The sequence below is a fragment of the Conger conger genome, chromosome 7, assembly GCF_963514075.1.
Source record: "Conger conger chromosome 7, fConCon1.1, whole genome shotgun sequence".
NCBI classification, from domain to species: domain Eukaryota; kingdom Metazoa; phylum Chordata; class Actinopteri; order Anguilliformes; family Congridae; genus Conger; species Conger conger.
In genome coordinates, this window is record NC_083766.1 from 19,657,540 (window position 1) to 19,682,283 (window position 24,744).

The 24,744-nt window shown below is 45.3% G+C and overlaps 1 protein-coding gene across 3 annotated transcripts in view; it reads right to left on the reverse strand.

Moving 5' to 3' along the window:
• Positions 1-24,744, reverse strand: part of eml3 (EMAP like 3) — a 45,464-nt gene that overhangs the window by 16,201 nt on the left and 4,519 nt on the right. For 2 of the 3 annotated variants that reach the window (XM_061249192.1, XM_061249191.1), the window contains exons 2-8: positions 11,311-11,487; positions 10,548-10,662; positions 8,878-9,378; positions 6,724-6,849; positions 6,283-6,311; positions 3,544-3,579; positions 3,056-3,176 (exon numbers count right to left, since the gene is read on the reverse strand). In XM_061249192.1, the coding sequence (XP_061105176.1) occupies positions 3,056-3,176; positions 3,544-3,579; positions 6,283-6,311; positions 6,724-6,849; positions 8,878-9,378; positions 10,548-10,662; positions 11,311-11,487 (1,105 nt within the window). The remainder of the gene's footprint in view (positions 1-3,055; positions 3,177-3,543; positions 3,580-6,282; positions 6,312-6,723; positions 6,850-8,877; positions 9,379-10,547; positions 10,663-11,310; positions 11,488-24,744) is intronic. The other variant, XM_061249193.1, reaches the window with a different exon arrangement.

Consider the following 24,744-nt stretch of genomic DNA (forward strand, 5'->3'; position numbering starts at 1 on the left):
TCACTATATCACTGTATCACTAGTTATCACTATAACTTTAAGCACTTTGAGCTACTTTTTATATATGAAAGGTGCTATATAAATAAAGTTTACTATTATTATCATTATTTCTGAGAGGGCTGAAGGGAGCCGTTTATTGGCCAGAGATTTATTCTGAAACTAAAGCATGTCCTTCATTTCATCAACATTACCTTACATTTGGCAGACACTCTAATCCAGAGCGACGTACAGTTAATTAGACTAAGCAATGCCCCCCTAGAGCAATGCAGGGTTAAGGGCCTTGCTCAAGGGCCAAACGGCTGTGCGGATATTGTGGCTACACCGGGGATCCAACCACCGACCTCCTGGGTCCCAGTCATGTACCTTAACCACTACGCAACATAGGCACCTCATGTTTTAAGTATGGATTCTTTCAAAAAAGAAACAAGTAAGACATACAGATGTTTTTTTTCCCCACTCAGTCTCTGTGAAAGAGGGAGATTTTTCAGTAAAGCGGGAATGTTCAAATAAACATGTCAGGTTGTGAGCTACCACAGTATCCTTACTCCCAGTAAATAAAATAACCACAAAAGAACTCTCAACTGAGAGTGTAAACACAATTTGGACCTGACTGCCTGACTCATTGTGCTCCTCAACACAAGATTGCTGAAACATTCACAGGCACAAACACGCGCACATATACACACAAGACGTTGGAGTCAGGAGTTGTTTGGCCAAAGGAAGAGGGTGTTTGGTTAAACGAGACTCTGGACGGAAAGCTGCTCGTGTCCTCTCTGTGTAAATAAACAAGGGCAGCTCTAGAGTGCGCACAGCCCAAAACCACAGCACCCCTGCACTCCACACAAGTCCTCTTTCACCACATGGAGTCATTAAAAAATTGTGCTTAAAATAAGAGGAGACAGGGTGTGCTGAAAGTACCCTTTCACCCTTTCACCACGTCTAGAAACAAGATTATGCACGTCTCCACCATACCCCCTCCCCGGCACTCTCTCTGCCAATCACACCAGTTTACACATTTGAGTCTGAAAACTCATTCTTCTGTAAATCAACTGCTTTTGGTCATGCATTGATCCAGTCTGAAACTTTATTTACATAATATACTTATGTATTGACTTAATATTAATATAATAATATTAAGCATTATTGGATGGATTGTTTCAAGAAAATAAAATAAAATGTGTTGCTTTTTTCCGGCTCAGTCTCTGGAAAGAGTGAAATTTTATCATATTATAATTTTATATTATAATTTTATAATACATGAGGACAACTCCCAGCTGCCTTTCAGCTTAATCATGAATACATAAAGAATGTTTTCTTCAGCAGAATGATCAAAAATGTATCAGAATGAACCATACATATTGAAATATGTTCATGTGTCATAGCACTCAAATTGTGCAACTGTGCACCACCTCCATCTTAGTTACTGTGATACCACACATATTTCTCCACACCTCTAGGCCTTTAATCGTGCCGTATCAAGGCAATTTTATACATTTTGTTCCAGCTTTAGGACCCAGTACACAAGTCCTAGAATTTATATGAATCCACCTGTTTCACAATTTCTATCATAGTAAAAAAAATTATGCTTTGCTTTTTAATTTCGATCTTTTCTTCTGAGCCAAATTCACCACACCCATGTGACCATATGATCATATGACCATATGACCACACACCATATGACCGTTCTACACTCTTCCCCACCCCTCCTATAAGAGAACATGAAGACACCCCACCCAAGAAGCATGAACAACCAGCTTCCTAAAACATATTTTTATGGCGGTAGTGAGGTTTTTTTAGAACTGTGACGCAACAACAATCTCCTGGTAAAACCAGGTTGCTGCTTGCAGTGACGTCGGTGGGCCAGTAGGGGGCAGTTTCCCCCCGGGACTGAACTGTGCCGAAAATCAGGCTGTCTTATGGATGACTCAGGTACAATCTCATGGCTCTAATCAGGAGGGCAGGAAGCTTTTGCTGTAGTCTTGCTTTCATGTGACCATCCTCCTTTCCCCTCGTTTAATTTAATCAAAACTTCCCATTCCAGTGGCTGAAACTCACCACAATTTGTGATAATATGTCTCCACCTCGGGATATATCTCATAAGTCACCCCATATACAACTCACAATACTGTGAGCCTGTTGATATATGACATAAGTCACCACATAAATAAATCTCACAACACTGTGTCTCTGCCTATGGCTATATGATACAAGCTGCCACATATGCAACGCGCAATACTGTGAGCCTGTTGATATATGACATAAGTAGCTACAGTACATAGAGTAAATACAACCCATAATACTATGCCTCTGCCTATGGCTATATGATACAAGCCACAACATGCAATATGCAACTCACAATACTGAGGCATAAGACACTACATGAATAAATCTCACAACACTGTGTCTCTGCCTTTGGATATATGATGGAAACCACCGCAAATATAAAAAGTAGCTACAGTACATACAATAAATACAACGCACAATACTACATCTGCCTATGGCCATATGTCTAAAGCCATGACGAAAATAAAACTCAATACTGTTGGCTTATTTATCTATGACTTACGCCACTACACTAATAAAGTGCTCAACATTACAGTATGTCTCGCATTTGGTTGGATGTATGAAAGTTAACAACGTACTCGCCCAAAGCTTTCAGAAAGTTCCTCTTGCAAAACACCGTCTTAGTCTTAAGTCCTCATACCACAGCCAGCAGAAATAGATTCAAAATGACTGCTGCAGACCAGCTTCAAAACAAACAGCTAGTGTGAGCTCAGGCAACAAAGGTAATCAGGCGACGTGGCTCAGGCAGTAAGAACAGCGGTCGGTTCGATCCCCGCCTGGGCTGTGTCGAAGTGTCCTTGAGCAAGACACCTAACCCCCAAATGCTCCTCACGAGCTGGTTGGTGTCTCGCTCCTGAGCTGATGTCGCCCCCATAGTCACGGGGAACCTATCATCACCCCTGGGCTGAAATAAACAGGATGACACTGCTATCAGCCCTGTGTGCAAATCAGCTGTGTCGATGTGGCTTTTGTGGGGGTCATAAAAGGATACACCCAGTCAAGCTCCAGCTTTTCCGATGGCAGTTCCATCTTCAGATCCTCGTAGTTCTGGATGTTAGAGGGGATGTACGTGGTGATTGGCCGGCCTCGAATGAACATCTTTATGGAATGGCCTGTGGAACCAATGGAAAGCACTGTTATAAGGACGTCCCCTCCAGACAGCTTTCCTTAATATATCCACTCCAGCAAATCCATTCACTGCAAGAAAGTGAAAGACGTGACCAATAGGATTACATTTGGGCAGGGTTGGAATGATATATTTGAGTGCATATTTGAGGGACAATTTAGACCTGTATTTACAGTAGTATTATTTTTCTGAATTTCATTGGTCTTTTCTGGCTGCGCCTTAAAGCACTGACTGTCACACTAGTGAGTCTCACACACTCTCACACAGACTGAATGAACAGTGAAGTTTTCCCAGAGGAATGGAGGTGGGATCAGGAATATGTACGCAGAACTGGGAAAACGCCGAGAGCTCACCCTGTCCATAGTTCCCTCTCCTGGATGATGAAGATCCTGTGAGCAGGAAAAGAAAGAATTATTCACAACTAAAGGATTCCAATTCCCTCACGTAGGAATCTTCCACATTGCATCCTTTGCTAGCTATCATATAATTAAATTTCTGCCTTCAACCTACCATAAGCTTAACATAGATTTAACCTTGTGTTTTTCAATAAAATCACGCTTTCGCTTTTGCACATCTTTTCTCCTTACAGTTTCCACATGTATAATTAAACTGCTTCTCACATTTCTGCAGTTAAAGTTCTGCACTAATTTTCTTTAATGTGTTCTGTGTGGAGGTGGAAAGTCCAGCTGACAGAAAGTTTCTTCTACCCATGGACTCAGCCAGCTGATTTCACAAATTAGTTCCACCTCCTGGCTGAAGAACTGTGCTATTTACCTGCCACCTAATCATCCCCTGATTCAATTGGCAAAAACATTGTTCTCTCCCATACCACCTCAGCTGATGTGTGGTGAGCATTCTGGTGCAAAATGGATGCCGTTGCATTACCCAGGTGGATGCTACACGTTGGTGGTGGCTGAGGCATTACATTACATTACAGTCATTTGGGAGACGCTCTTATCCAGAGCGACGTACAATAAAGTGCAAATCAGAACCAGAGACAAGTTGTGTTGAAGACTAGAGGAAAGTACAGTTCCAAGTCCTAGAGTGAACACATAGATAAAACTTGAATCCTTGAAGAGCACATCAACTTTCCAACTAGCATACCACATTTGGCAGATAGAATTTCCCCCCTTGTCACTGTAAGTAAGTGTCTAGAAAAGCACTATATAAATGTAATGATCTATCTATCTACATCTATTTAGCAAATCCAGATGATTGGAACAAAACACCAGAGGGAGGACCTGGATTTTCCACCTCTGGCTCTGTCAACACAAATAAATATTACTGAGGATTTAACTGGCTGACTGTCTGAGTGACAGTCCAGAGCAGCCTAATCCAGAGCGATCAGTGAACTGATGAGATGTTGCTGATTTTCCTTCCACCGGGCTGGGCTCAACTGGCCAGAACTGCGTGGGTGAGCGAATGGAAATGAATGAAATGAACTGTGAAATTATCTCTGAATTCATACGGGAGGGGATCATGGTTGTCAAACAGATGAGAATCTGCTGCTCCTGAACATCTTTCAAACAGCTGCTACCTCGCCCCAGGGTCTAATTTTTGCAACTCATACTTGAAAGGAAAAGAGAGAAAAAAACGGAATAAAGCTCAATCTGTCTTCTGAAAGCCTGAGTTTAGACCCATCGCTTGGATCAGGAGATACAGAAATACAAAAGGGCAAAAATGCAGAGGGTTTGGACGTAGTCAGACAAACCCTACTTGGCGTGGGGAGGAATACAGAGACAGGCGCATTATTGTCAGGACAAAAAGAGCATTCATTCCGGGGTCTCTCCACACGGCTGGAGAATGACATGGCTGAAGCTGCGATGAGCTCACTGATAGAGAATGAGCAGCAGGAGCCAGGAGCAGGAAAGTGCTGGCTTTGGGAACACCGTAGACGGCCAGGCCTCTCAGAGAACGCTGCTATCCGTCAACCGGACGCAGCTATTGGAGAGAGAGGGACGCTAACCCACAGCTGCCGGAAATCAAAGCCCCAGAGAGTCGGAAGGAAGAGCACTTCCCTGTTGAATTCCCTCGGTTATGCGGTCTCGTAGAGCGGTCCGTCGCTTCTCACCACAGCGAGGGCGCTCGCAACGATGTGAGATGACACATCGACGTCAGTGTGCTCGTTTCACAACCGCTCTCAAAAAAAAGACTCACAGACGTCCTTCAGCAATAAAATCTGTGGACCAAAACGTAAACCACTCCACTCCAGCAAACTGATTTTCTTTTTCTTTTTCTTTTTTAAAAATCTGAAATGTGACGGTCACTTATGTGATGGCCTCTATTATTTCTCATAATAATCCAAGGAAATCGGGCACAGTTAATGACAACAAACTATATTCCCTAAACTCTCTGAAATAAAGTTACGGTGGAGGGACAGTTTTGTTCTTGAGGATCAAATTTCCCAAATGTACCCGGAAAGTACAGTATTGTTCTCCTTGGGTACAAGTGAGTATGTTTTCCAAGCAAAAAGGATACAACTTAATGATATAGTGCTGGCTAGGGCTACAATTGCACGTACTTATAGGGTAACGTCCCAGCGACAAGCATTTGTACCTTTTTAGGGACTTTTAGTACCTTTATTTCTGAGAGTGTATTAAAAGAGGAAAAAAGAGGGTGGTAGTGTGACATAATGGTTAGGGAAATGGGAAGGTTGTAGGCTGGATTCACACACGGAGTACTGCTTTTGTACCCTTAAACAAGGCCCTTCACCCAAACTGTTTCTATTCCAAATAACCAGCTGGATAAATGGATTGTATGTGAAGAATGTAAGATGTATAAGTATCTCTGGAAAAGAACATCTGAAGAAACTTTCGCTGCCAAAATGGAGAACGTGTATCAGGTGGTGGACACATTTTCTCCACCGAGGAATATTTATTCAGCTCACACTCACACTTCCAGACACTCCACTTTAGGGATACAGAGACTTGGATAAATTTGCCTTCCATTTGACCTGAACCTGAACTTTATTCAAGTTTTCACTGAAGGGAGAGCAAACAGTTTAATATTCTGAACCTCCTCATCTGGATCTGAACCAACAGGCATGTTAACAATAAGCAACCTTTGCAGACAGAGGATGCAGGACACCTTACCTGAGTTGGAGGTCAGGTCCTTGGCTCGGCTGTGGAAACAGTCAATCATAGCCATTAGCACAGGTGTAATGCATGAAAGCGTTCTTTGATTTCGCACCACAGAGAAGGGCGTAGGCCGAAGCTACGATTGTCAGTTTGTAAACTGATGCCATAAGTGTCAAATGTCATTTGTGATTGTCTTCAAAGGGCATGCCTGTTTGAGAGCAAATATTACAACTGGACCAAGATGAATCTACATGCAACAAACTGCAAAACAAGAAGGGAAACAGTAAAAGGATGAGAAGTACCACAGAGGGTAGAGCAGTACGTGAGACAGTGAGCAGTAGGCGAGATTGTGAGCAGTATATTCGAGAGTGAACAGTATGTGACAGTGAGCAGTATGTGAGATTGCGAGCAAAATGTAAGATACAGTTGTGAGTAGTATTGAGTAGGAGATAATACTTCTCCAGGCTTGGGGAGCGGGTGAGCAGGTTGGTGGAGGATGCTGCTTTCCTGCCCAGCTTCTGTTTCTGAGGCCTGTCCTGGCCGTCTCTCAACAGCTTATCACAGGAGTTGGTCCTCCTGACTCTGACGACAGGAGAAACACATTATTAGCGCAGAGAAACACGCACACACATATGCACACACACAAACACAAATATGTGTGCATGCGTGCATACACACATCATACATATGCATACACACACACATATACACCTCACATATCTCACACACACCATACATATGCATACACACACACACACACCTCACATCACATCATATCTCACACATGCAGACACACCATACATATGCATACACACAGACACACACAGACCATACATATGCATATACACATGCACACACAAATACCATACATATGCTTACCCACACACACGCACACACACATACACACACCTCACATCATATCTCACACACACAGAAGCACACACATACAGGCATACAATATGCATGCATGGCATCCACACATATACACAAAAATAAACACAACAGAACAGATTAATTTTGTACAAATGAAACCCAGGGAGTGATTAGTGAAGGCCCACATGCTGAGCGGAACGTTTCATGTTCCAGAGAGCAGAAGAGCTGAAACCTCCTCAGCAAGCGGATCACCAGTTTAGATCACCAACCCACAGTAGCAGAGGAACTCAGGGGTGTGATTGGTGCAGGTTAGTGAAGATCAACAGACATGATTTCACAATTAGTCTTTGAGTTCAGAATCAAACCAAGGACTCACAGAGTAAAGAACTCCTGAGTGTACCAGTGCAGATATGATTAGTTCCATGCATGAGGAAGCTGGCGTGAAAGCCACAGCGGAGTGGAACAGAAGTTAGAAGTCTGGGCCTCAAAGCCTGACACAGCTCGGTTTTGCAACAGTGTCCATCTCTCACCACTCGTTCCGGGGATAACAGCCCGGTCAGGGTGAGTTTCACTCGCAGTAATATTTCATGGACCAGGAACGTGGGTGGGTGTTTGCTTTGTAGCGTATCAAAGGGCTTTTTCCTCTCCATGGAATGGGCGTGTTGACAAGGCCCCTTACTGAGGCACGCAGTTTAATAACACAGTCAACCAGTGAAAGGGCTCTGTATAAATTGCAGCCCCAAGCTAAACGTTCCAATCCATTCAACTTCTCTAAGCTAAGCTCTCGTAATCTAATGCTCTCCCGCAAATATGCCTCTCCTTAATTGTTCCTTGGCATTTATATTATTGTAACCAATGACATTCAAAGCAGTTCCCGCCACATAAACGGAGAAAGAATTTAGTGATTTCTTTTACACAGTGAGCGACTTGTGGTTATCACACACGCCACTAGCTAAATGTGAAAACAATGCCACCCGTGTGCTACACACGCAGGGAACACGGCTCAGCCGCTTCACGTCACGTCAGGAAGGAAGGCTCCGCCTTCTTGGCATGCATGCACTGTGACGTCATCAGGAGGCCAGAGCAGGACGTCCCGGAGGAGGAAGAAGGGGTAGGAGAGCTACACTCTAAGAAATAAAGTTCCGAAAAGTGCCTAAAACGGTACAAATGCTTGTCACTGGGGTGGTACCCTATACTGTAGGTACATAAAACTGTACCTACCCCTAGCCAGCAATATATTATTAATTTGCATCTTATTTGCAGGGAAAATGTACACATTTGTACTCAAAGAGAACATTACTGTAGTTCCAGTCTACATTTGGGAAATTGGATCCTAGAAGAACAGAAATTTACCTCCACTGTCACTTTATTTCTGAGAGTGTACAGAAAATTGGTGGAGAGGGCTCTACACAAACATGTGTCCTCCCGAGGAGCAGATGTTCTCCAAAATCGAAAGATTTAGGAGCAGGTTATTGCGTCCCAATTAGTAGATCGTGCTCCTAAATGATTTTTCCAGTTAGCACACATCAGATTTTTAGGGGCAAATGTTCCCAAAATGGGAGTGCTATAGAGCCCTGGTGGAGAAGGGACAGTTGGAGACAGGGGAGGAGAGAGAGGTGCTTTAGGAGGTTCGGCGGAGGCGGTAGAGGAGGTGTAGTATCTGGCAGAGGAGGTTGAGCAGGTGGCGTTATTGAGGGGGTAGAGGAGGTGCAGTGAGGAGCATTCGGTGGGACGCACAGCGGGGTCTTCTCCCCTTCCAGGACGGAGGAGAGGGGGTGGGCGCGGGGGGCAGGGGAAGCAGCTCCGGGTGTCGGGGAGGGTGCCGCCCTAGCTTCGCTGAGCCCTTCCGGGGAGTCTCTCCTGGGCTGGGCCGGGCTCTCCTGGAGGGACCCAACCTGCGAGAGTCCTTTGAAGCAGGTGGGCTGGATAGGCTCTTCCACCAAACTGGTGAAGCTCGGCTCCTCCTGTGTCCCAACCTCCTCCTCCTCTCGCTCTTCCTCCACCCCTCGGAGCTTCTCCAGGACCTCCTCAGGGTGGAGCGCATCCTCCAGCGACAGGCTCAGCACCGCCCGGGTCTGGGCCAGCTGCACCTTCTCCTTCCCCGAGGGCTGACTGGGCACGGTCCACTCCGTCTGTGTGGCCCTGTTCTGAGTGGAAGCCCCCACCTTCTGATTTAGGGGATTGAACGAGGTCCCCTCACCCCTCGAGAGTTCATCCACCCCTGGCTGAGCCGCTGGGCTAGAGGGGCGTGCACAGCGGGTGATGTGGAGAGCGCCCCCATAGAGACCAAGGGGACATAGCGGGAAAAGAAAAAGACATCTTGAGGCACAAGGATTACGTTTCAGGACTACGAATCACCTCCTATACTACATTCTGTCCTGGTTTCTCCAGCTTTCTGATGAAAGCTCGACCATAAAGTCACAGTGAAATGAAATGTAGCTTTTCCATCAACTTCTCAATAACCACACAAACATGCTTAAAAAATACAAATTCTGAAAAAATTATACAATTCTCCTTCCACTTCCAGGAAAACAATTTTGATTTAGATTTTACATCATTGAGTACCAGTGGACATATATTTCAATAAAATGTCTGTCAATTTTCAGTTCTCATCCTAATCAATGTCCTGTCATGCAGAGGCACAAAGATTTGTTTCACTTGTGTATTATATGCCATATCATAGAAGCTAGTGCTGCTCTAACTTGCGTTTCACTCTGAATTTAATTCTTCCAGCTGCTCGCAGTTCACAACCCTGCTCTAATTTAGGAACTCAAGCCCCTGAAAGAGCACAGCTGCCACGGTGTGGAGCTATGCGTCTTTAGCCTGATTGAAAAATATGGACCAAGTGCCTGTTATGTTACCCACGTTTTGAAACCACAAAAGTCAAGTTTACCAGTGCTTCCATGTTGTAAAAATGTAGAGCCAGTACTTTTACCATATTGTTATCATTGACTTAGTAAAACACTATACTGGAGTGACGGACACTGTAGATGATAGCGCCGGCCACTGTAAATTACTGGCAATATTCAACACAAATACACAAGTATTGCTGTCAATATGCAACGCAAATACACAAGTATTGCTGTCAATATGCAACACAAGTTAGCATACTGACTCCTCCCCTGCTTGTGTGATGGGTTAAAGAGTCTGAGGGAGGATTTGAACCCGAGCCCCTCACTCGTCCAAAGATTTCATAGACAAACACTTTATCAGTCAGCTAAAGGCAAACTCGCCTCTAGCCAAGGGCAACAATGTTTTTGAATTTTGAGGGTTATGTCATCAGGGAGCATTGTCACGGTCACCTGTTTTCCTGTACTTCACCATGCTTTGATGGGCGAACTAGCCAAGCTCACCCTGCTACACCCCCCACCCAACACCCCATCCTGTTCTTCTGCTCTGGGCGGTACCTGGATGCTGAGAGGCGGATTCCGTCAGTCACAGAGTTGCTGGACAGTTTGCGGGTTCGGGAGAAACCATCTGTGTAACAGGCATGGTTGAGGGCCCGGGCCGCGGCAGGGTTCACTGAGGAATGGAAGAGACAGGCAGACAGACAGACAGAGAGAAAGACAGATAAGAACACAGACATAAATGCAGAGACAGAAGACAGACACACTCTCAGAAATAAAGGTACAAAAAGCCAGGTTGGGAATTTAGCCAGGACACTGAGGAACCCCCTTACTCTTTGCGAAGAGTGTCATGGGATCTTTAGTGACCGCAGCGAGAAAACCCCTCGCTTTAGCTTAAAGATGAATTGTACTGGGGCGGCATTGTCTCAGGAGGTAAGAGCAGTCGCCTGGCAGTCGGAGGTGTGTCAAAGTGTCCCTGAGCAAGACACCTAACGCCCAATTGCCCCTGACAATCTCGTTGGTGCCTTGCATGGCAGCCAATCACCGTCGGTGAGTGTGTGTATGAATGGGTGAATGGAAAAGCATCAATTGTACAGCGCTTTGGATAAAGGCGTTATATAAATGCCTGCCATTTATAGTAGATTCAGCATTTTCTCACTGTAGCTTAGAAAGAAATTTCCACTGCCATGGATACAAAATACACGACTGCCAGACGACTGCTCTTACCTCCTGAGCCATTGTCGCCCCAGTAAAATTTGTCTTCAGGTTAACCTGAGGCACTTATTGTTTTAATAAAAACAGTCTGGGATGCCGTGGCACTGACCTGCGATGAGGTGCTGTTTGATGAGAGGGATCTGCTCGCCGTGTATGCGCAGCATGCGCAGGGCGTCAGCCAGGGACGACTTCAGCAGCGTAATCTCGTCCTCCTGCGCCTGCAGACGCAGCTCCATCTGCGACACCCGGTCAGGGAACTCGGTACTGCCATCTGCCGAGGTGTCGTCTGCATGGGACGGGGGAAGAGACGGTCAATGGGGCCCGAGAACAACCAAACAAGACTCTCCAATGGTTATATTCTGAATGGACTACATTTATATTGCCCTTTTTCCCCAAAGGGCTTTACAAAGGGCGCCTCCATTCACTCACACTCACACTCACACTCACACTCACACACCAACGGTGATAGGCAGCCATGCAAGGCACCAACCAGCTCATTGGGAGCAATTGGGAGTTAGGTGTCTTATTCAGGGACACTCCGACACACCCAGGGTTGCGGAAAGTACCACCAACCTTCCAACTGCCAGCCGATTGCTGAAAGACTAATTCAAAACAAGAGGAAGTGGGAGAGCGAGCAAAGAAAACTGGCCTGGGCACTGCCATGTTCTTACACGTTATCTGCGAGGACGATCAAAACAAATCCATCTATCCATCCATCCATTACCTAAAGATCTTAACACATTCAGTATATCAAATATGCAAAAACAGAGGAAATCATGGAGGGGCGAATACTTTTTGAGAGCAGTGCATGTTCCTTGATCAGCATGTCCCAGTGATAATGGTAGGAGTCTGGTTTGAAAAAAAACTAACTGACCTATCACAAAATGCTTTGCAAAGAATGGAAGTGCCGTTTTGGGCCTGTTGTAAAACCAGTAAGTACACTTGTCAGTGACTGCACCAAACCTTGTAGCAGCATCGCATTGTCTGCTCTGTACTACCCATCATATAGTGCTTTCCCGTGATTTGTGCTCTTATATTTGCTCTATGGCTTTGTACTTGAAAAAGCCCATCTTGGCTATACAAGTACTAGCATGTCAGTGCAAACTGAAATGCGCCACATTTAGATTACCCCTCCCCCCAAATTTGTTGTTTAACTGTGTACACAGATTTTTACACAGTATAACCATTTAGCAATTTTTTAATTTTCATTCCCCACACTGTCAACCATAGACTTGAGCTGTCAACCACTACAAGCAGGAAGCCGTCCAGAATCAAAAGGAAGTGAACCAACATAAACAGGAAGTTGGGTTTTCCATCGGGAAATGAGAAGAAAATGTTTGTCATTCTGTATAACTGACACTCAACTGCTTTGGATCTTTGGCCTTTAACTCCACCGCGTGTGAAACTAAGCCACTATTCTTCAGGGGGGAGCCCAGCTAGAAGGCTCCCACGCCCAATGTGGCTTCCTCCAGGCCAACGCTAACTCCCATTGGTCAGTTTCCGCTATTCATTCCCAGTATCAAGACAACAGATCGGACAGCATTCCTGTGGGATAGCGTGGCAGTAATTTGAGGCTGGGACTGAGTCTAACAGCAGGTCCTGTTCCAGGCACTGCAAAACCAGATCCCATTTTTGTTAAATTCGTAATATGAATTTTAAAAGCGAACATTTAATCAACCCATATAGGCCAGGATCTAATTTATCCTTACCGGTGGATTTTTCCATGGTGAAAAACATGAAAGCCTATTCAAATGCTTCAGTGTGCTGCCCCATATTCCGAAACAGCCTACTGCTTTTTTGTGTTAATGTGAAATTGAGCACAAGATGAGGGTCTAATACCCATAGCAATATTTAAACATGCATCTTACAGTTTTCATTAAAATAGCTTTTTAATTTAAAGTAAATACACCTTCCAATCACCAACATGGAACATGTAAATTGCAGTAATTTGTGACCACCTTTGCAAATTTCCTCCAAAACACCTGCAAACTTGAGAGCTGATCCCAGTACAGTGGGGAGAGCTGATGGATGCAGTGTGCTGGTAGATGGGGAGTCCGGGAACTGACCCCAGCACAGCTGTGCAGGTATGCACAGAGAGCAGCAAACCTCAACGTGACTTATGTGTGAACCAATGACGAGCAGCCATGATTGATTGTGACCTGGAAGGTTAGTGGTTCCATAATGCAGCTGTTGGGCTCTTGAGCAAGGCCCCTCACCCCACATTACTGCTTGGTTGAATCAATTGTTTGTTGAGGAACTGTAAGGAACTGTACCAAAACTACAGCAAATGGATATAAAAAAAATCGACATTGCATAACAACCATAGCTTTGTTAAAAGCCTAAAGGGATTTGGGCCATTACACATTTCCCTGGCAAAAAAACCCTCTTCCTGTAAAGCTGTGGATATGTACATCTGGGCAATTTTATTGCAGTGGTTAAGGTCAGTGGCCCACTGGCAGAGCCTGGTCTGGCATTCCCACTGGCTACCTTCTGATCCCAAGCCCAGACCCATAACCGCTATGCTACTGCGCTGCTCAAGGCTGCTGTTACTGTCGTTAATGAGGACGTAAACACACACTACAGGACCGCCATGCGAATAGAGAACTGGGAAAAACATTACGCACATGGGTTGAGTAAAACCTGCATGATTCTGCATCAGGAAGAGCAATCTTCCCCTGACTACTCCTCAGAATAATGAACCAGCTGGTACTGAATGTACACTCTCAGAAATAAAGGTACAAAAAGTGCCTAAAAAGGTGCAAATGCTTGTCGCTGGGGCGAGACCCTATAGGTAAATAAAACTGTACCCCTAGTCAGCAATATATAATACATTTTTACCTTGGAAAAGGTACTCATTTGTACCCAAAGGGAACATTAGTGTACTTTCTGGGTAGCTACATTTTGGAATGGGAAAAAGTGTCTGTGTATGCGTGTGTGTCCATGTGTGAAAAACTGAGTGTATATGTACACTGTTGCATGTGTGTTTGTGTCATAGATTGTAGAAAATTTTGTTTGTGTGTCTATAAGTGTATGCCTGCATGAGAGTGTGTGTACATACTCATGTTTTGAGGGAGTAGGGTTTGCAGATTAGATTAGGACAGGCATGTGTTTGAACTGCAGCGGAATGTATCTTCCCACTCATACTCTAGCTTTGATTGGTGCAGAGTTAGCGCTTACAACCCAGAACATCTGTGTGTCCGAACCTGCAGGCTGAAATGGAAACCCTTTCTGCGTCCTGCAACACACATACACACACACAACCTGCAGCTTTACTGCTGGCACACCATGTATACACACACTCACATACCCAGTGCACCATATACATTCAATTACATTCATGCACATACAGAGGGGTGCATACCCTCATGCGTACATACACTCAGTGAGCACTTTATTAGGTAGACCTCTACAACAGCTTGTTAAGGCCAACACGTAATCACCCAATCACGTGGCAGCAACTAAATGCATAATGCACTCCTCCTAAATGCATAAATGCACCCCACTCCTCATTGGCCTCCACTGGCTTCCTATTGCCACACGCATCCGCTTCAAGGCCCTAGTGTTGGCATTTCAGGCTGCTAAGGGGACGGCCCCACCTTACATCCAATCCTTGATCACTCCCTACTCCCCAGCTAGATCACCCCGGTCTGCCAGCTCTGGTCGCCTTGTGGTTCCCTCACTACGAGCACCTGGCGGTCGAGCTGCATGTTCACGCCTGTTTTCCGTTCTGGTTCCTCAGTGGTGGAATGACTTGCTTTTAATCCAAAGCGATTTACAAGTGCATAAGTTCTTCCATAAGTTAAAGCATCACATCCATAACTAGTAAAATACACATGAAGTGCTGTTCTAAACAAAAAATACAGTCATCGTAAGTGCAAATTTGTTTTTTTTGTTTTTTTTGGGTTAGACAAGAGGGATATTGGAAAGGGGGGGGGGGGGATCAGGAGGGAGGACTAACGTACAGTTTGAAAAGGTGTGTTTTTAGTCTGCGTCGAAATAGGGGGAGGGATTCAGCTGTCCTGACCATGGTAGGCAAGTCATTCCACCACTGAGGAACCAGAATGGAAAACAAGCGTGAACATGCAGCTCGACCGCCAGGTGCTTGTAGTGGTCTAGCTGGGGAGAAGGGAGTGATTAAGGATTGTATGTAATGTGGGGCAGTCCCCTTAACAGCCTGAAATGCCAACACTAGGGCCTTGAAGTGGATGCATGCGGCAATAGGAAGCCAGTGGAGGCCAATGAGGAGCGGGGTGACATGAGCCGACCTGGGCTGACTGGTGATTAGGCGGGCTGCAGCATTCTGGACCAGCTGGAGGGGCTTGATGGCACAAGCTGGGAGACCGGCTAGGAGGGAGTTCCAGTAATCCAGGTGGGAAATGACGAGTGCCTGGACTAGGAGCTGGGTGGCTTTCTCCGTCAGGAGATGTCGGATACGGTGTATATTGCAGAGGAAGAACCTGCAGGTTCTGGCAGTGGAGGATACATGTGGAGCCAGGGTGAGACGGTTATCAAGCGTCACCCCAAGATTCTTGGCCGTGTGGGAGGAGGATACTACAAAGTCCTCAACAATCAGTGAGAGGTTGATTGTCGGAGAGGACTCAGCAGGGATGTAGAGAAGCTCAGTCTTGGCAAGGTTAAGCTTCAGGTGGTGGGAAGTCATCCAGGCAGAGATATCAGCCAAGCAGGCAGAGATCTGTGTTGTGACCTGGGTATTGGGGGGGGAAGGAAAGAAAGAGTTGGGTGTTCTCGGCGTGAGAATGGTAAGAAAAGCCATGGGAAGAGATAACAGAACCAAGAGGCATGGTGTATGGAGAGATGAGGAGAGGACCAAGAACTGAGTCCTGTGGGACTCTAGTTTGTAGGGGGTGGCGGTCAGAGACTGAGCCCCTCCAAGTCACCTGGTAGGAACAACCAGAGAGGTAGGAGGAAAACCATGTCAGTGCAGATCCTGTGACACCCATCCCAGTCAGCGATGAGAGCAGAATCTTGTGGTTGACTGTATCGAAGGCGGCCGACAGGTCGAGGAAGATGAGGACAGGGATTTGTCTTTAGCAGACATGGTAAAGGGGTTCAGGTCAAGACATGGTCAAGAGGTTCAGCTGTTTTTCAAACCAAATGTCAGAACGGGGTAAAAAGGTGATATAAGTGACTTTGACCGTGGAATGATTGTTGGTACCAGACAGGGTGGGTTGAGTATCTTAAAAACTGCTGATCTCCTGGGATTGTCATGCTCAACAGTCTCCAGAGTTTGCAGGGAATGGAGCAAAAAACAAAAAACATCCAGTGAGCAGCATTTCTGTGGGCAAAAAGTTTTTAATGAGAGAGGTCAGAGGAGAAGGACCAGACTGCTCAAAGCTGATAGGTTACACAAATAACCACGCATTACAACAGTGGTATGCAGAAGAGCAACTCTGAACACACAATGCATCAAACCTCTAAGTAGATAGGCCAATAAGCCAAAAAATAAGTAAATGGTAAATGGTTGGCATTTATATAGCGCCTTTATCCAAAGCGCTGTACAATTGATGCTTCTCATTCACCCATTCATACTCACACTCACACACCGACGGCGATTGGCTGCCATGCAATGCGCCGACCAGCTCGTCAGGAGCATTTAGGGGTTAGGTGTCTTTCTCAGGGACACTTCAACACAGCCGGAGGGGGGGATCGAACCGGCAACCCTCCGACTGCCAGACGACTGCTCTTACTGCCTGAGCCATGTCGCCTAATGAATACCTAATAAAGTGCTCACTGAGTGCATGCGTACAGTATGTACACACACACACACACACACACACACACACACACACACACGCACAATCCCAACACTGTACCAACACCTGCCTTGTTCCAGCTGCTCATACCGATAACACTGCATTATGGGACGAGGTCAAAGGGCAAACTTCAATTTGTGTTTTACTGCTCTGACTCATGCCCTTTATACAGTCTCTTCCAACAAAACCACAAAAAACCACAAAACACACCCAGCAGTAACACTCCACATCCCAGCCACAACATGAGCAGAGCCTGGTTTGGCCAGCACCTCGCCGATAGGTGTCAGGGTGTTTAGAACGAAAATGGGAGGTGTTTCATCTCTCTACCTTAGCTGATGAGTGGGCCGACTGGCGATTGCGCAGGACAAATCGCGCTCAATTCCCACATCCACAAACTCAACAACCAATTAAGTTCAGACCCTCTTCGGAAAAAAACGAAAACAATGCATGTCAGGGCATGCTAAATTATAGTGCCACAGTTGGAATTTGCTGGAACTGCCTTTTACAGACCGTGGGTCTGACAGCTTTAGTGCCTTGCACAATGACTAAAGCCCTCAGGACACAGAGAGCTGGCAAAGCAGTGGGGCACACATGTTGCCAGAAGGACCTGGGTTCATACTCTGGGTGGGGTGACCCTGAACTCAGCCGTTAACCACAATTGCATCACATTGTACTTTTTCTTTAGGTACTAGCATGCAGAGCAGACTTACTCATGCAGAAAGAGATTACATCACACGTTTCAGCGTTATGCGATGCATTGAGTGGAAAATACAAAATATATTTCTTGAGTTACTGAATTTGCCCCAGGGTGAGAGTAACCAAATAACAATTTCATGCAAAAAGATTTTCAAATGATGTGGTTCAATTAAAGTATTTTGTGACATGCATTCCGTGACAAAGAAAAGAGCTGCCAAAGTGTTCCTCAAAAAATGCTTTTGGTGTTAAAAGGGTTAAAAAAACCATCCTGTCGCCAAAAACAGCTTGAGGTTTCAGCTATTCAATAGCAATACAAGAAATACAAGTAGCACACAACCTCTCTAGAGGCATTGAGACCAAAGAGTACTCCTGACGTTAAGAATGTATAACACAAGAGCACACCTGCAAAAGGGTGAAGATGCACCAAGCACTTACAACTGATTTCACCATTCAGAACAGAACAAAACAAATGTTTATAGAATCAGTGAGCGCAGTAACTGCTGAAAGCCAAGCTGGTACTTTGTGCATTTGGTTAATTTTCTCTCAAGTTACCCCTACATACTATTTCCGGCAACCTCACTGGCTGACAGTATGTTTTCCAGCAGAGATGGGAGAGATATAAAAAATGGGCAGAGCTGCAGAATGCGTTTTTTCAGTCAGCAATTTACTGCGTGTAGCACTGTATAGCACTGCACCTATGTAGCATGTGCGGTGTAGCCACAATAAGATCAGTGCAACTGTTTGGCCCTTGGGCAAGGCCCCTAACCCCACATTGCTCCAGGGGGGATCGGCCCCTGACCGTAAGTCGTTTTGGATAGAATAACTGTAATGTAATGAAATGTAACTGTTTGGCTATGTAACTGTCATTAAATGGTATACGGAGGCCCCTGAGCACCACCAGCAAAACCCGCTCTGCCGTGGCTTAAAAGCAGCCCGTCAGGCTCAGAGCTCGCCTGAGCCGTCTCACCGCAGAGGGCCGGTTATGTACTGTCCCGCGTGCACAAGACACAATGAGCTCTTTGGTGTGCGCCAAGATGCCCTCCCATGCCCTGCCAGCCAGCCAGTACATTCCAACATCCTCCAGGCTGCAGGCGAAACTGAGGGGCTGAGACTGGCTGAGCATATTGTTCCCATCTGAGCAATGTTGTGTGTGTGTGTGTGTCGGTGTGTGTGAGTGTGTGTGTGTGTGTGTGTGTGTGTGTGTGTGAGAGTGTGTATGTGTGTGTGTGTGTGTGTGGGCATGTGTGAGTGTGTGTGCGTGTGTGTGTGTGTGTGTGTGTGTGAGAGTGTGTGTGTGAGTGCGTGTGCGCACGTGTGTGTCGGTGTGTGTGAGTGTGTGTGTATGTGTGTGTGCGTGTGTGAGAGAGTGTGTGTGTGTGTGTGTGTGTGTGTGTGCGGGCATGTGTGAGTGTGTGTGTGTGAGTGTGTGTGTGTGTGTGTGAGAGTGTGTGTGTGTGTGTGTGTGAGAGCGTGTGTGTGTGTGTGTGTGTGTGTGAGAGTTTATGTGTGTGTGAGAGTGTGCCATAGAGTCTCACTGAGGGGCGAGTTGTGGCGGAGGGGGCAGGAAGTGTGTCTGACATTTCCCCAACACCCCCACCCCAAATGCAGAACATTCTCATCAACTAACCACATCAGATGCGCTGCGCCCTGCGCAACAGAAACGCATTAAGAGACAGCAGGTCACGCAGATAGAGCAGGGCTGGGGATCCTCTGGTCTTTCTGAAGGGCTTGCATGGGTGAGGTGGAGGCCGTGAGAGCCAGAAACGCACTGCTGGTTCTTTCTTGCACCCCCCACCCCCCACCCCCCACCCCCCGTCACAGCCACTTTGGACAGCATCTAGGGTGAGCGCAACCGCTGGAGGCTACTTTCAGAAACAGCACAAGCTAGGTTTCAATCATTTCAAGCTGGTCATCGCTGGATTTTACAACAGGGTCGACCCGTGGTCAGCCAAAAAACTTTAAACTCAAACAAAGCTCTGCGGCATTTACCGTCTTTTCCCTACCAAATAAAGGAACGAAAAGTAACTAAAAACATATAAATCCTTAAAGCCCTATAGGTATATATATACTTGTACCCCTAGCCAGTAATATACAATTAATGGGTTCCTTTTTTTGCTCGTAAAAGTCACTCATTATTACCCAAATATTACATTCCTGTACTTTCAGGGTACATTTCCCCAATACTCTATTCACATGGCAGTCGTGTAGTGAGTGGTGACGATGTCCTCGTTTGATGAGAATTACTGTACTTCCAGAGAAATATGTTCCTTTTATAGGACACTAATGTACAGTACCTCCTCTGTACCTTTATTTTCGACTGCGACTCACAACAGCAAACACACGCGCGCGACGGTTTTTGCGCCCCGATGATCCCAGCAAATCCGAGTGCTGCAGTCAGGAACGCATCCCCGCGGTGTGTACCCACCACTGCCAAGTCTGCTAAAGAAGCACTATGAAATTAGCCGCCGTGGCACAAAGCGAGCAGTTTCGCTATTTTTGGGGCCAGCCGGCTTGCCAGCGCATTCTCGAGAAAGCCGCAGCCTGATTGACTCTGCATGCTGATTATGTGTGTAGGACAACCATCTCTGCCCGCCTGCACTGTACAGAGGTTCACAGCTTTGGCAACATGTTTTAGCCACATCACAGCAAGGTTTCCACAGTGAAAGTGTGAGTGTGCACCCAGAGAAGGCCCAATATCGTGAGTCTACTTCATTGCAGTGATTTAGTCGAAGTTTTTATCCAAAGCGTTTTTATTTGACTACAAAGCAGGGGCCAACGTGGGGATAAAACAGCTGGTAGCTTGTTGACCCGGTAGGCCAGCTCCATACTCAACATGGTTTGACCAGCTCAAGCTATGCTTTGAAATAGCTGGTAGCTGGTATTTCAAGCTGGTCATAGCTGGATTTTACACCAGGGTACCCAGTCAAGGAGCTCATATCAATACAGTAGAGGTGTAATTCAGTTTCTATGACTGTATACTTGTAAATCAGTGTTAAAGCAGTACTTACCACCTTTGAACCATTCAAATACACACGCTATGTACACGAAACGTTCAAGCTTATTCACATCGAAACATTGCGACATTTGTTCACATGGTCTTTCACGAGTCTTCTGAGCCATGTCCCCATTATTTCCCAATGTAACAGAATATGTCTGGGTTTAATGTGGAACTCCTGAAAGCTTTTCACTGGCAGTACAAGAACATTTTTACTGTGGCCTCTCCTCCTTCAAAATATTTGCAGGGTGCACGAAAACAGATATGCAGAACCTAACCACAGTGCTGAGATATTGGATATGTGTTAACTTTCCCAGGCCAAAAGTGGGAACTCACCCTCACCAAGCATTCCCAGCCTAATCAAACAAATAACCTCGTGTTTCACAAGGATCTGTTCAGTTACTGAACCTTCCAACGCAAGAATTTAAGTCACATTGTGAAATAATCACTAAAATCTGGTTAGTTCATTTTGTTGTTTGGCTATCTTTTTGTAAAGGGACTTAACTGGCAAGAGAAGGGATCACATGATATTCCCTGACCGTAAGGTTTACTGACATAACAGCGTTTACTGCTCGGCGTAACGGCTGACACAAACAGCAGGGTTCACTGATGCACGCAATGGGTTAATAATAATAATTTAGCTGACGCTTTTATCCAAAGGGACTTACAGTTGATTCGACTAATCAGGGGACAATTCCCCCTTGAGCAATGTGAGGTTAACGGCCTTGTTCAAGTGCCAAACAGCTGTGTGGATCTTATCGTGGCTACACCGGGGCTTGAACCACTAACCTTCCGGGTCCCAGTCATGTACCTTAGCCACTAGGCTACAGGCTCATGACGCATTCGTTGGCTTACTGAGGCAGGTGGCCGTTTGATTGCAAACAAACACTGTGGCGGGTGGCGGGGGTTTACCGTTGTGAGCACACGAGAACGGTGGCATTTTCACTTCTCTTTTTCCTGTTTCACACAGGAAGCAGAATGCCAGCTGGACAGCATGCCTGCGGTTTCAGTGAAAGCTGGAATCAACTCTCAGCTCAAATCTTTTTTCCATTTTTCTCACTCTCTCACTAAATCCATCTAACTTTTCCTCACTTTTCCTCTCCACAGTTCACTCTTTCCTTCTCTCTTACATACAGTTCAAATTGATTTATTAATATGATAAGGCTTATGCTGCGCATATTGTCAAATCCTATCAGATCTGATAAGCACTAACATAGTGTAGTATTCAAGGCAATTTGATTGAAGTTAAAGAGGCGTATGCCAATGATTATTACTGAGGGGCAAATAAAAATGAATAGTAATAAATAAAAGTGATTATTCACCTTAATGTAAGCTATAATCGATTACATTAATTACCGTTCAATAATAATTGTTTTATTATTGTTCCTCTGCAATGAGCAGTGGGTTTCCAAAATATTCCTGTCCTCTCTAACCCTTTGAAGAGTAGTTCTAGTGTTCTAGGACTCCATTGCCTTCGATTCCCAGTGGTGATAGTTACCTCAGCGTTAGACTATTCTGTGTGGGAGCATTCTAATCACATATGTGCAATCTCACCTCTGAAAGAGGCAAGGTTGATCCTCATTTTATGAAAACAATGGTTACATTCGGAATAATTACATTTTCGGAAAGAAATTTCCTCTGAAATTGACTTCTAGCCGATATCTGTCACACACAGAAGCTTGAGCACGTGTTCCACAAGTTAATCAGCATATATTGACATTATACAAAATTAAAATGTACGGCATTTTTAAAGGAAATGGTCAGTTTTTTGTGGTTGCTTTCCTTCTGTTCTTTTTGAGGGGTTTTTGTTTGTTTATTCTTCCCCTTTTTCTCCATCTCTCTCACACACATTTGAGCAGAGACATGTGGGGAAGACAGAGATTGACTCTACTTTCTATGAGCGTATTTCACTTGCAAATCAAAACAACCAAGACACATGAGGTCTATGCACTAGCATTGAACCTCAGTGGTATACATAATTTCACACTGTAAACCATCAATTAAAAATATATTTTCAACTGTAACAACTAAAACATGTTCGCCTATTAACAGGTTTGTAGTTTTTTTCCAACTATACAAAATGCATTGTATTTACATCCCCATGTTATTGTAAACATTTTCAAAAGGTTTATTCCTGCAATGGTGCAGTGGTTCTTAAAACATCTCACTGTAAAACTGCTATACAGAAATAAGCATATAGCCTAACTGGCCATATTTTGTATATAATTTGTATTGTTGAAACATTACTTGCACACATTCCACTCAACTGAAAGACATACATGTCCCTGTCACTCAATGTTCTAAAACTGTAGAAATGATCACCTTTTGGTTATCGCTTAAATTCCACAAGCACTGCAGTCTGGTCTTATTTCTGACCAGGAGGAAGTCTTTGTACTTCCTGTTCTGTTAATGCAGACACATGAGTCACAGAGTAGTTCTTCTCAAAACTGATAACTATCTTTACTGCACTGCCTTGGATACTTCTTTCTATAGCAATCACTCATTCAAGTAGTTACATTTTTCGCCCCCACCCCCACCTCTACTTCCAAACTCATCCTACTTTGCCTTGTTATAGAACATTTGCTGCATGGGATTAGATCCAACACAAACTGAGCTTTGATCAAAAACAACACACAGCACCATTCTGTGTGTGCTAGCCCAGATAAGGGCCTCTGCTCTGAAAGAAATATTGTGGTAGTAACAGTACGGGCCTGATTTACTAAGAATCATGTAAATTAACATGTGCTAAACCTATTGGCACACATAAACCAATGACTGGTCATGGCCATTGTTTTTGCACCAGTCATATTATTAGGTTTGTGTGTGCTGAAAGGTCTTAGTCAACCAGGCCCTATGTGCCTGCTGTAGACTGGGTTGTCTAGCATTGAAACATGAGAAAACCGTCAGGAAATTGTATCTTGAAATGGGTTTATTTTGAAGGAATTGCAGGTAAGAATACAATACACAGGATTGCTATCTTATCCGTGGCAGTGGAAATTCCTTTCAAAGCTACAGTGAGACAGTGCTGGATCTATGTGACATGGGATGCATATATTCTGACAGTAATAGTTCTGACTGATAGCCTAGTGGCTAAGGTGCTTAAGTGGGATCTGAAAGGTTGGTGGTTCAAGCCCCAGTGTAGCCACAAGAAGATCTGTACAGCTGTTGGGCCCTTGAGCAAGGACCTTAACCTCACATTGCTCCGGGGGAGATTGGCCCCGGCTTCTAATCAATTGTAAGTGACTTTGGATGAAAGTGTCAGCTAAATAACTGTAATGTAGACCAATGTTCTTGTCTTGCAGCATTTTATTATGGTCTAATTTACGAGTGAATCGGTCATGGTGCATATGGCTAATTGGCTGATTAACCCACGGTAACTGGCAGCAGCAAAATCCTGCATACACACCGGCCCTCCAGGACTGGAGTAAATCCTGCATACACACTGGCCCTCCATGACTGGAGTAAATCCTGCATACACACACCGGCCCTCCAGGACTGGAGTAAATCCTGCATACACACCGGCCCTCCAGGACTGGAGTAAATCCTGCATACACACACCGGCCCTCCAGGACTGGAGTTAATCCTGCATACACTCCGGCCCTCCAGGACTGGACTTGCCCATCCCTGCTCTACAGGATGAAAATTCTGCATGTCTGAGGAGGTGTTGACCAGGAGGGGGCGCTGTGACAGGCAGCCATGTTTGACGCGCCCACTGCTCCTGACGCTCTCTGCCCACCTGACGCCCACCCCGTTTCCTGTGTGGCGTCTCCGAGAGCGTCGCCAGTCCCCTGCGCAATCGTGCGCCTGTAATCTCGCCACCACATCCTGTACAGAGCCAACGCACACAAACGTCACTGTACACAACTACTAAACCGCCACTAAAAATATAGGGTTTGCAGAGATGGTTTGGTAGTTCTATCCAGAGCCAACTGAACATCACTGTACACAACTACCGAACCACCACTATATATATAGAGTTTAGAGGGATGGTTTTGTAGTTCTGTACAGAGCCAAGTCAACTGAACGTCACTACACAACTACCAAACTGCCACTATAAATATAGAGTTTACAGGAATGG